At 42.1% G+C, this 13906-nt stretch overlaps 1 protein-coding gene across 1 annotated transcript in view; it reads right to left on the reverse strand.

Annotated features, from left to right (window-relative positions):
• The window catches only part of sema3aa (sema domain, immunoglobulin domain (Ig), short basic domain, secreted, (semaphorin) 3Aa), a 33041-nt gene extending 24743 nt beyond the window's left edge, over positions 1 to 8298 (reverse strand). The window contains exon 1 of the mRNA XM_062443422.1: positions 7584 to 8298. Within this exon, the coding sequence (XP_062299406.1) occupies positions 7584 to 7689 (106 nt within the window). The 5' untranslated portion in view covers positions 7690 to 8298. The remainder of the gene's footprint in view (positions 1 to 7583) is intronic.
• Positions 8299 to 13906: the final 5608 nt, after the last annotated feature.

A 13906-nucleotide genomic window follows, 5' to 3' on the forward strand; every position in this document is an offset into this window, starting at 1 on the left:
ACACTGAAAGAGCTGACAGGAGAGGAAAAGCAGAGTGAGCAGCAGCCTAAAAAATAGAGACCAAAAAAAAAAAGAAGAGAAATTAAGGATAGTGACAGAAAACTAAGGCAGAAACATGAGAAAAAGCACACATACAACCAAAACGGTTGGATATGGAACCATTTCATTAGTGTGTGTCTCCTCCTGTCATTGGATGGCTGGACCACAGAGAGTGGTTTTCCACCAGTGCTGTGACCACAGACGGCTAGAGGCCTGGCCATGCCTACCACAGAAAGCCCACTCACACACCACTAAATGTTCATGTATAACCAGGCTGCTTTGACTCTGGTTCTTATTACTTTTAAGGAAAACACACACAGACACACACGTGCAAATACACAAATACAGTCACAAACTTGTTTGAATACAACTAAAACGAGCAAAATAGGCCGTGTGTATCCATGCACACATTCACAAAAGACTATCACTCCTCTGCAAAGCTGTGCAGAGAGAGATAGATAGTGCTATCGTGAGGCAGTTTGATGGATCGACTTTGAGAGGAACCAGGCTGTGGTTAGCATGGTCATGTCTGGAGCCACTGCCTGTTAGTGCAGCCTGTCAGCTGTACGGTGTAGCTGAATGTCAGCTCTGCCATTTTATTAGAAATTAATGAGGCAAGGCTACAGATCTGAATGTGTCCCAGGCAAACTGTGACAGCAAATGCCTCGATGCAACAGAGACACTCAAATCCACGGGCACAGATGCACACTTCAGCTCTGTGAAACATCATTTGTGGACCTGTCATGCATTTCATGAAATGCATTTGTACACGAAAATTAGCATAAATAACATCACAAGTTCATAAGTAGGAAAAAAATATATAAAGTGAAGATTTTGTCATTCCCCAATGTGCCGATGTAAAACTTGATATTTTGAGCCATAACAATATCCTTACACACATCATGCTGCTTTTTGCATTGTATTTTTTATGACAGTAGGAAAAGACAAATAATTAGTCTAAAGTACAGTCTGAAAGTACTCAAAGTGAGTGTGAGGGATTGATATTTGAAGCTGACCTTAAAATGTGACATTAAAAACAACAGAAAAGGTCCATTTGGATTAAAACAGCTAACAGTGGCCATAATTATATAAATCATCGAACACCCTCAGTAATATTTCTCCTGTGCAAAACTCATTATATACCTGACTTTTTCTACTTGTTAAATATATTTCTCTGCTTGCCACTCCCTTTCCTTTGTCTGTGTCCGTCTGTTGTCTCTCAGTCCTTCAGTCTGTCTTTCTGCAGAGATGTCCCCCTCATTTGTAACACGACTCTCTTCAGATTGAACGGTGCGCCCTCTCTCCATCTGACTGACAAGACTTAGCAGGTGGCAGGACCCATTCATACCCATAGTTCAGCAATCTGCACCATGCTGTAACCCAAGCCTTCATCCCAAACACAGATGCAAAGACACAGGATATTTTTCATGTGTGCATGCCCGCACAGTCCTTATGTACACATACTGACTCTGAACATACACAATTTCTGTGCGCACACACATAATAATCTTTTAGCAAACACACACAGCGCTCACAATACTTCCTTTTGCGACTTACGAGCGCGCTTCCAGACTGTTGTTGATAATTATTTTCTTTTAAATTTTCTAAAGCAAATACCACTGTAATTAGGGAACATTTTACGAAGACTGGGGAAAGACATGACATTCCAAAACACACACTAACTTGGAAAGCAAAAGTATGGACTCAAGCAACCGAAAGGTCATAAAACTCACAAATGATTCCAGCCTATTTTGCAACACATGGGATAATAATAACACAACATAATGGCTCGTTCTGCATCCCTGTATTAGTTTAAACCACATACGGTCAAATAAGACACAAATCAAGCAATCTATGAATAAGCAGAAAATCCACAGTGGTATTAAAATCACTGTATTAGTATGCAAGTGTAAAACTGCAACCGCAGATCTTGATGAATGGCTTTTTTGTTTCTAAGTGCGGTTGTGTTGTTGCACATTTATCTGTGTGGCAATGGGTGTCGGCACAAATATGCACTTACACACTTCATTATGCCATCTATCAACTTGTGGAATAGTTTGGTGGGACCTTACCAAACACTTTGGTCAGGTATATGACTAAAATGTGAAATATTCAGTTTTAACATATGGGCAAAGTTGAAAAACAAGTAACTGAAAAACATTGGTTTACACTATTGGAATGTGGCTGTGTTGGAGCTGGAGGGTAGTCCAGAGTGTGTGTGCGTGTGTCCAAATAGAGTTGAAAAGAAGGATAGCCAGGAGACATGTATCAACTGAACTGCAATCAAAGAGACAGGAAAAGGAGACAACACACACAGCCTACTTGAAGATTGTACTTAGGGTCTGCGGTGTTGTGGTTCCTTGAGAAGCGACTGAGCCGCAGGAGGGGGAGAAAGGGGTAGTAAGAAAAGAACGATGAGAGAGAGAGAGAAAGATGGAGGCAGACATCTCCAAAGTTGCCGCGTTGGGAGAACACCTTATAATTATCTACATCCGCTCTGTCAGCCCCAGCCCACAGAGCGGACAGATACAACAGAGCGAAACAAAGAGCAAAAAGAGAAGGAGTCAGATGTTCATTCACATATAAGGGAGTGAACAGATAACACACACACTAATAAACCAACACATGCAAACACCCACAAAAATACATGCAATGCATATTTTCATAGGCAGGCACGCCCACACACTAACACACATGGACACACTCACACAGACGGGCTTATTATGGGGCTGAGTCCAGACTGCGTTGAGTGTGGTTCCACACCAAGTGTCTATTTTGAAGGGTTGTAAGCCAATTCCAGATTCCCTGTCTCTTTCTCAGTCTCGCTCTGTCTTTTCCTCCTCAGTTCCACCCATCCAGCCAGCATGGGGCAGCCGTGATGGCATTAAGAGGTCATACAGTAGGCTCCGTAATTACAAAGGCCGAGGGTAATTATCAGGTTGTTTAACGAGGCCTTTAAAGTCCTAAAGTGTAGCTTGCTGGCTCATTTTCAGGGATCACAATAGGGTCACATTTTGCAGTTCTACAGCTCTGCCCCCCGCTATCTGTGCATTCACTGTGATGCATGCACATTGATCGACCTTTAGGGGTCAGTGTTCCCCTTGATGGTTATTTACAGTGCTGTACGTGCAGTGTGTTCAGGAATGTGATTGTGTGCAGGTATTGATCAGTGGGAATGTATACTTGTTTAATCATTGCAGTTTGTATGGAGGATGTATATCTGTAATCCAGCCGAAGCATTGAGCAGACTTAGTTGTGTAACATTAAAATATCTGACGTAATAATTTTATAATATTATCAACTGCTAGGTTTTTCCAGATTCTAGTATTTAGTAAGAAATCAGGTTGTCATCTGTTATCTTAAACTATTGCTAGCCAAAATTAATTTCTATCAGTTGTTCATACACATCAGCCTTTGATGAACTGTTATCAACATGCCTAATATCTTTGCTAAGCAAGATTATTTTAACTTGGACTTGAGTTTCACTTTATGCCTCCCTCTCCTTATATTACTAGTCGAGGCAAGGAAAGTTAGAGCTATTTCCGTCTCAAGGAGAAGAGAAAATCATTAACTCTTGTGATCATCGTTCTGTCCCCATGAAGACAGATCCTTTTTGCTGAATGTCTAACTGACCCCACTGGGAAATCATTTACTCTGCACTTTCTGCGCCAGCCGTCCCATGAGAGGTCATTTTATCTTACCTGCCTCCATTCCTCTGTCGTTCTACCTCACAAACTGCTCACTCTGCAGTCATTTGGCTGTCCTCTCTAGAAGAAGAAAATGACTCACTTTACTGACTATCTATCCCTAGAGGCATGTCATCAGCACTCATTTGATAATCAGGGGCGTGTGGTCCAGTAAGGGCCCCTCCTGAAATTCCAATTGTGAAATACATATTTTAATGAAAAATCATTTTAGTTATTGTTGTGTGTGTGTACATTTCAGTTGTCACCCTCACATAAATTATACATAATTACAGTAACGTGTGATAACTAATGAAAACGTTCTGCTTCCAATCTTTGTCTGTGTGCAAAAGTACACACTTTTCTCCACTCAACGGTGGTTTGTTTGTAATATGTTCAGCTTTTCCTGGAGGCCCTGATTGGTTGACACTGCACGCCAAAAATACTGTAACTGGATCTTCAGCAGAAAATTTTACGCCCAAGAAATGTTGCCTCAGTTTCCAACCAATTGCTGCTTCCTTATTAGCTAACATTCACCCCCAAAAAGTAAGCAAAACATACAGGGATTGTTGTGGTACTATTGTGACAATTGTAAAGTGAAAGCAGCTGTTAGGCGACCACCAAAAGATACTCTTAAAAAATATTTTAGAAACTGTTAGCCTAGCCCCTAGCCACTGGCAGCTGGCTCTCTGCTACATTATACAGTGCATGCTCATGGCTAAAATACACAGGGAGGGGAGAAACTCTCACAAGTACAGTTAGGGTTAAGGTTAGCATATAAATCTCATGAGATTTTCGCTAATTGTCCTTTCAATCCAGCATCAATCAATACGCAGAGCTACCTTGGGCCATAGCTACACCTATTGGTAGAGTCACACCACGCTACTGTTGAAAATGACTTAATGGGACTCTGCTCACTCACATGCTCTGAGTGTATTTGACTGTCCGAAATCACAGGCCCTGCTTGATTCTTGCAACTGTCCGACGTCAGGGCTTCGATCTGTCTTTCACTCTCTGATCATGTGGTCGCCCCACTCGAAGGACTAGCCGACTATTTTGCTCAGCGTTTGTTTGACTGCCCTTCCCAAGAGGATTCCTCCTTGTCGTTTATTTGACTTAATTACAATGCTGGCTTCGCAGAGGGAGAGGGGATGAGTGACACTTCACTTAACGACCAGCCTCCCTTCCTTCTGCGTCGTCTACTGTAAGTCTGCCAGCTTTTCCTTCATTAAAGCAAATCTCCTCCCCTCCACCATCGCTCCCACCGTGCTGACATCCCTCCCTTCATCCACCACAGTGAGGGTGTTAACTGAGAATCGTCCCCTGACAGGCATCAAGAGAACTATCAAACACCTGTGGGCCCGTGACACTGGCAAGCAGTGACAGACAAAAGCAGTGGCACATGATACACTTCCATGCCTTTACAACCCGTCTCCACTCACATAAGACATGCGTACATATACACACACAACAGCAAGAAGCCAACAGCAGTTAGCAAACACATAAAGCTGCACATACATACACACAGAATAATAAAAGACACACATTTGTGATCTGATGCATACATACACAGACACACACACAAAACCAGGTGTCTAATTATATGAGTGCATGCCAGACCTGACACATTTTTGCCTTGCTAAAACACACACACACACACAAACACACACACACACACACACACACAAAAACAAACAGACAAACACACACACACACACTCCGCTTAGAGTCTAAGGTGGGGAAATCACAAGAGAGGGTGTTGAGTCCTCACACCAAGACGTGGCAAGAACATTCACACACACACACACACACACACACACACACACACACACACACACACACACACACACACACACACACACACACACACACACACACACACACACACACACACACACACACACACACACACACACACACAAGGTTTTGATGTACTTATAGCAAAATTATTGCACATCCACTAAAGTGCATCTATCATGACAGGCTACTCTTTTCCTGCAGATCCACTCTCTTGGTTTGAAGACACACATCCATCACTCATACAGCCAATACAGGCTTTGATGCTTGATGACATATCTCTTGTCGGGTATTGTTGTCAGCAACATGTTCACTTGTCAGACTGAACAGTGAAGAGGATCACAAAAGGGGGCAGGAGGGAACTATATTTGCATTCTTTAAACAGATGGCTGTGTAAAGAAGGGATGACATTTTCCCATCAGGCGTAGAGGTTTGGCTCTGTGTGAACTGACATGATGGAGCCCAGGGGATGTATGACTTGCAGCAGGTAAGTTCAACTATGATTCTTTCCAGATTGATTTTGTTCACATGGTAAATGCATGTCATCACCCCTTAAAATCTTACATCCTGATATGGCAACCACACCAAAACATCCTGCACAAGCTCATTAATGTTAAAATACAAGAGCTGTATATTTTTATTTTAGATTTAGAATCTAACAGAGACAAACATCATAGACATTTGGAAGTTGAAAGGGTGATAAAGAAAAATATACCGTACCAAAATTACAACTTGCACTTGATCTGAAGAATAAAACATGTCATATAGCAGGCCTCTAAACATAAGTTATACCAAACGTCTCAGCTAAAGATAGAAAAGGAATTAGAGTGACAAACATCATATTCACCCCCTTCGACACTGAAATTGGATTTCACCTCAGGATAGATTGAAATTATCTGAGGAACCAAAGCTTTGGGTGACAGTCAAACACACAAGCGGATATTCAACCGCACATTCATGTTGTCAGCTGCAAAACGACGGCAAATCAGCCTCTTCATAAATTTTCAGAGGGCATGTGTTACGAGGGAGGCAGGACTAAAATAAAGAATTGAGAGACCACACTCCCAGCTATATACTTTAGGTCATGTTTTAGGGCAAAGAACCAAAACAGCCTCCCTCACTGGCATTAAAAACCTTCCCAAAATATGCCAAAAATGTTGCCAGTTATTTCTAGCGAAGATGAAAAGTCTGCTATTACAAAGAGCCTGATTTAGTGTAGGGTGTGAGAGAGGAGACGAGACAGAGAAAGAGAGAAAGACAGGGAAGGAGGGAGGAGGAGAGGAAGAACCGGCGCTCCGCAGTCTCCCCTCAAAATAACACAGAAGGAGAGAGAATAACATGTTTGCTGTATACGTCAAAAACTTACACGTGCACAATATAAAAAGACGCACGAAACTCCCTCTCATCCTCAACCAGTACAATCCATGACAAATAAATGATCGGAAGCACGAACATTACATCAACGTACATATGAACAAAACTCTCCAACTGTTGGATCAATTTCGGATATAGTAATGAAAGGTCAGGAAACCTTCTTAAAGAAAGGCTCTGTGTCGGGCCCAAAGCAGATTTTTGGGACAGAAGCCATTAAAACAGAGGCTCTACTGCCTGTTCAGAGCACTTAACAGGGCTGTACAGTACTAAGAGAAGGGGACAGCACAAGGGGAAAATTGGTACAGGGGCCAATATATACATTGAACTTCAGGCAACAGCCCTTCCTCAGCATATGGAACCAATCTGACTATTTGTAAGGAGAATAGTGAATTCTGAGAGACAGGCAGGGCAAGTATGAAGGAAGGAGTGAGTTAATGGGTGAGAGGAATCCAGAGGTTAAGTTAGATGCTGCGTGCTGACCAAGAGTGACTGAGAGAGCAGAAATAGATATATAGAAATGTAGTAGGAAAAAAATACTCAACATATGAAATAATGGATGAAAAGATGAGCATTAAAGAGCACCCATGACCAAGAAAAATAGACTATATCAGCTAGTCTACACTAAAAATCCTAGCAACCACTGTGGTCCCATATATCTTGAACTCAGGGGAGAACGGAGAATGGGCTTACCCTTGTATGACAGCTTTAGCCTGGGTACGTTGTGCTTGGGCTCAACTCCTCTTCCCAGCTGCACCGCCCCGCACAGCAGCACTATAATGCCAAACAGGTAATCCATGGTGCTGGAGTGCTGCTGGCTGGCCTCCAGACCAGGGGGCACTCACACCCCAACCAGTGCCCCGAGATGAGTGGCTCCCGCTGGGGTATGCCGAACCTGGAGAGTCCCTCAACGCAAGCCCTGAAAGTGGAGGTTCCAGGGAGGAGGGAGGAAAAAAATCCTGGATGTGCTCCCCAGCTCAGAGTGCAGACTGTGGGGGGAATTCTGTAGTGTGAAGTGGGTGGAGGGGTTCCGCTCACATGGCTCCCGGTGTGGAGGTCCAGGCTAGATAGTCCCTTGGTTTATCTGTCCTCTCCCAGGTGAAGACTCAGCAATAGGTTGGCTTAATAGGCAGGACTGAGAAAAAAGAGGTAAAGCCTGTATAAAAGGTAAATCAAGAACTCTTATCCAGAATAATAAGGCTATCCTTTTCTAGAGAATTTGGATCTCTTTCTGTCTTCTGGCTTCTTCTCTTTGAGCAGACACTAACAGCAACCCTCTAATCCTTGTGTGCGGCTCCACCAGACTGCGAGAGAGAGAGAGAAAGAGAGAGAGAGCTAAACCATCCACGGGAAGAGAGGGGAGGGGAGGAAGAGCAGCTGAGAGAGAGAGGGGGAGTGCTGGAGAGAGAGAGCGAGAGAGGGGGGCGGGATGACTTGAGACCTACGATGAAACCATTATAGTGGGTAGGAAGTATTCTATGGTTGGGTTTTTATAGTGTTGACTCTTCCGCACCTATTTCCTATTTCATCATTTGTTCTATATTTCCTTTGTTGTAATTTTCCAACATCCAAACTCTCTCTCTACCTCTTTTTTTTCTCTGTTCATGGTCATTTAATTTAGAGTTGTATCTCTTAATGTCAGTTTTTACACCAAAAGGCAGGTAAAGCCAGGTCTTGGCTGGGCAATTTTGATACAAATTGACATTTTAATCAGTTCCTATCAAATTTAAAAGGATTATGAAATCTTATACAAGTTTGAATCAACAAACATGGAATATCCACAGTCATGGTAGATAACATACAGTACTTTGAAATCTGAAGATTTGCAGGTTGAATCCTAAAACAGAAATCAGACAACAGATTGAAACTGTGTACAGAGAGCTCACCATAAATTTAAATTAACTGGGCAACACTTTTATCTCACAGAGATCTAGGAGGATCTAATGTCTAACTTCTGCCAACAGTTTTTGTTATGTTGGACCTCTAAAACCTACCATCTGTTCATCTTCAGGTCTACAGTATGTCCTAACCTAAAATCCAGAGAGTTAAAACTAACTAAACTCCACTCTCCTTTTTTTTTCACAAGTTAATAATCTCCATTACTTTAGAAATTCCAATCAAATCTTTATTTTGCATGCAACTTAGCTTGATACAGTGATAATATGCCTTGTTCTTGAAGTTACATGTACCTCATTTTCAGAATGGGGCTGCAAATTATTATTTTTATTATTGATTAATCTGTCAATTATTTTCTATTAAGGTGCAATCTAAAATGTCTATGTTTGTCCCAGCCAACATTCAAAAACTAAAAGATATTCAGTTTGCTATCATAGAGGACTGAAGAAATGTTTTCTTTAAAAAAATATTCGATTATCAAAATGGTCGGCAATCAATTTTCAGTTGAAGGACTTGACGATTAATTCGCTAAGTGCTGCAGCTCTGTTTCAGATGAGCAGGTTTAAGAAACTGGTACAGATGCTGAATTTACCAGTGGTTTGCCTTTTGTTAGAACAGTCAGAAAAGTGTGAAGTTGGGTTTGAAAAACTATCATGACAGCATGGGATTGATTTTACAAGTGTTGGGATTGAGAACGGAGGAAAAAGTCTGTCCAAGAAATTAATCTGTTTGCCAAGAAATTTTATGTTACAGCTCGATCATCATCTGACAGTTGTTCTATACGCTGCAGCTGTTGTTTGCTCAATTTATAAAATATACAAAAAAAAAATTTCACAATGAGGAGCTTCATCATTACAAGTGAAAAAAAGTCAGATGAAGGATCCTCCACATTATCTATATTATCTGGATGCACTGCAGATAATATTTGAGACTTTTTATGATCTTTGGATTGAATGTTGGGACTGAGGTATGAAGGACTTGAGATTTAATACGGTAATATCTACAGTATATGGATGCCAAGAAAAACATTCATGGTCCTGGTAATATACCATGACTGACAAAACGTCTAACCTCTATATTAACAGCAATATCATGTATACTCCCTTCAACAAAACACATTACCTATAGGATTATTGGTCAATTTGGCCTGTTGTTAAAACTGCCATATTAACTTTTGTGGTCAGATAATATATTTTTAGGAGGAATATTGTACATAAATTACAGGTCACAATTTTTCCCACAGCGAGTATAGCTTTTGAGTGTGTTTTTGACTTATCCAGATGAAACCTGCCACTTAAAACCTACACATGCTGGTAGTTAACCTGTATAGTCTGGGACGGATCCTGTCTCTGGTAAAGTCATTCACATAAGCCAGGCAGGTCAACAACAGCCCCCACCAAACCCCTCTCAACCCCTGCTAGCCCCTGCAGGTGTGTGTGTGTGTGTGTGAGTGGGCACCTCCTGCTTCCTCTCAGAGGGGTGACATAGCAGTGGTGAGGCGATAAAAGCTTTGATAAACAGGAGTGGTGATGTGTCAACTCACACACCTCAAGACACTAAAGGAAAACAACCTGAGGATTGGGCTGGTATAGAGAGTGTGGCCTGTATGTGCTTGTAATATAAGGGTACCCTTATATTGCAGCTCTGCCACTGGTGCTTTTTGATTTGGAACTACTGTTTCTGCATTGTATCACATATCTCATCTAGCATTTTCTGTGTGAGAGTTGTAGATAACTGCAACATTACTTTTCCAGTCAGTGATTTTGGAGTTCTAAATAATTTGTGGAAAAAGTACAAGAAAAATCGTTGTGCCGAATCCATTGGGATAGTTATCTCCTTCCTAAAGGAAAAACAGCCTCATTTGGGTTTATTACAACCTATTCTTTTAGTTCAGGTAATCATTCCAAGTTTTAAATAATTTAAAATTAAGATTATCACCTAAAGTGTCGCTTGAACCCTCCATTTACAGACAGACTCCGTGTCTCAGCTTTGCCTTACCATACATACCACAGTTGTGGGCACACCGTTTTCCTGTCTAATAGGGGATTATTATCAACATTTCAGGTATACTATGTTTCAGTTTTACTTCCAAATTTAGATCATGTGGCTAAAAAGTTGACTTGTTTACAGCTTATCTGACAATGACGGCCAAATCTTCATACCTAAGCTGTAGTGAGCCAGACATTTTCCTAATGTCATGCTTTGTGATGGTGATAGGATAAAGAATTGAAAACTTTTTGGGTGTTAAAGCCATTGAACCTCTTTTCTTCTTGAATGTGTTTGGTCTGGGGGAATCTTAATGTGTGTGCCTGCATGCATCCATGTCTTCCATTGTGTGTATTCACTTCCACAACCATGGCGTCCATGTTCTCGTATCTCATCACCCCTTTAGTCTAAACAGCCTTTTTAGCTGTTTACCCAAAACAAAACGATGTGCAGACAGACACATGAAAGTGCCCCATACTCACAGTCAGCCTCTCTCCATCGACCTCTGCCTCTCGTCTCTGCCCTGATCAGCTACCTTCCCCCCATTAATCTACATTAGCCAAACTAATGGTAGCCTGGCTACCTGCATCGATCTTCAGTGGTGGAGTGAGATGTGCTGGAACACGCCTTTATGGGTTGCCCTTTAGGGAGTGTAGCAACAGTCCGACCTATCCTTGCCGATCTATTTGCGACACCCTCCGGCGCCCCGGCAGCCGAAGCACCCCTGAGTAATGACGACTTAATAAATGGTGACACGCCGTTGGCGGTGGAATGAGATGCCCATTGACAAGGAGCTTCCAGAGGCTTTCAGCGCCTGCCGGTAAAAATAGGAGAGGACACGAGACACCCTGCTTATGAGGACACAGAGGATAGGGATAGGCGTCAGACAGGTCTGTGTGTGTGTGGCAAGTGTCAGTGCGCTGTTATTGATATGACAGTGTGTCTTCATCCGCCGCTATGGAAAGCGCCTGGCGTTAGAGAAAATGATTATGGTAACATGACCTCAGATGTCTTTTTTACTGGGAACATCGGAAATACCCCACCCTTTACTCCACACCCACTGCCCTTTGGCCTTTCCACTTCTCTAGCATATGACTACAAACCATCACACTCATATCAGAACTAACCTTGTGTTCCTGAGGCCACTGCCACTGCTAAGAAAGAATAACTAATTGCTGTGCCGATAAATGACACATGAAGTTCAAGGTACGGACAGCCATCACATCCTTTATACAACAGGAGTTCCTCTTCCTAGTCACTTACTGTTGCCAAACACCACTTCCCATTCTATGTTAGAAGAGGTCACACATTAACCTCTTACTCAGCAGATGACATGCCCAGGAAACAGGGATGGGGAAAAGGTGGAGGACAGACAGCAAAACTGAGAAGAGGGACAGAGGAAGAACAGTAGCAGGTAGTGGGTGTTATGACAGAACAGCATTTCCTTTTGTGTGATGGTAAATTGCTAACCAAGGCCCTAAAGCTGCTTATTTGACAGGCTAAGGCAAAGAGACTAGAGTGAGTTTGTCTTCGTGTGCACATTGGGGGGGGGAGCATCTGGGATCATATGACGCCATAAAAGATGCAGTAACAGATGACAAGTGAGGAAAGTGAAACTCTAAAACATCAGCACATGGGTGAGTTATACTGACAACGTTTACTGCAAAAGGGAGGATAAGAGGAGCATATGTTAAGGAGATAACTGTGCAACTGGACTTTTTCATCCTGCACTTTTAGGCTGTAAAAAAGGAGCATCACCTAATATATCACCAGTTCTGCAAGCAGTATGACACAATTAAACATTTACCTGAACATGTGGGCATAGTAAAGGAGCAAAAAAAAAAAAACTAAAGAAAGAAAACCCCCCATCTGTTTGGGCAATCATTATTGTAACTATGTAAACCTGCCCGTCTCTGCGAGAGCTATACAATGAACAATATATCATATTATATGAAGCCTGAAATATGTCTCTGTTAGGATGTGAAAGTGTCAACCCAGGCTTTTTAATATTTCTAAAACCCTGACAAAGAGATAACTTTAACAGAAAAGACATGTGGAGTGTGATAGAAAGAGGGTCTGGCATTTAGTTGAACAAAGACACATAAACGTTCATCTCTTTCTAGCTCAAAACCACAGACAGTCACGATAATAAAAATCACAAAAAATATAAACCACTATTTCATTCTCTGTCTGTTCAAGTTCTGACACCTGTTTCTGCTCTCGCATGCTCTTTTTGTCCTAATCTCGCTCTTCAAACAAAGTGGCACTTTCATTAAAAATCCATTCTTGAGCTCATTAACAATGCTTCCTCTGCACTGCAAGTGGCTCCAAACCCCGGCGAAGGGAAATGGGAGGTTTCACTCCATTTCAGCGCTTCTCAAAAGGTCAGAGGTCAGCCTCCAGGTTTACAATGGGGTCACGAAACCTCATCGTGTGCATGACGGAGCTTGGGTAATCTCTTTTAGTGAGGCTTTCCACCGACCCATACACACATAGGGGTTCTGTGCGTGCACATCCAGTTTCCGTATCCACTCAAAACAAGTACGGGAATGAGTGGATAAATAAACAAAAGTGGAACCATATTGCACTATTGGAGAGGAAAACACCACCGAGCTTTAACATCTGTTGCAATGAGGGAGGGATGAAGGGAAGTTGTTGGGCGTATTTATTCATTGCTGATACATTTCCATCCATCTTCTGGTGACGGAAGTCTCCTGTGGAGCTTTGGCTCACACAGATGTGTCCGCTCTAACTCATATGATGACGGTGGTACAGGGCAGATCAAGAACTCATGACAGGAAGCAAGGAAATTTGACTGAAACGTAACACTGATTCATTAAATTTGATCATTTCCTGCTGAGCCACGTTGCTGACGTTTGTGTGTGGGAGGACGCAGGACTTGTTTTGTCTGTCATCAGCTGGTGTGCACTTGTTAAGCAACATTTCCAGAGAAGAGATGTAATCTCTGCTTGTTAATTATATTATACACTACATGCAAACCAACAAGCTATATGAATCAGAGCAGCTGAACAGCAAGTACGATGTTACAAATGAATGACTGAATGAGCGACTTTCAACTCTGGGATGAAAGACTCCAAAGTCATTTAAGTCCAAAGGAGGCTCATCATGAAGCA

This window comes from Scomber scombrus, chromosome 22, assembly GCF_963691925.1.
Source record: "Scomber scombrus chromosome 22, fScoSco1.1, whole genome shotgun sequence".
NCBI classification, from domain to species: Eukaryota; Metazoa; Chordata; class Actinopteri; order Scombriformes; family Scombridae; genus Scomber; species Scomber scombrus.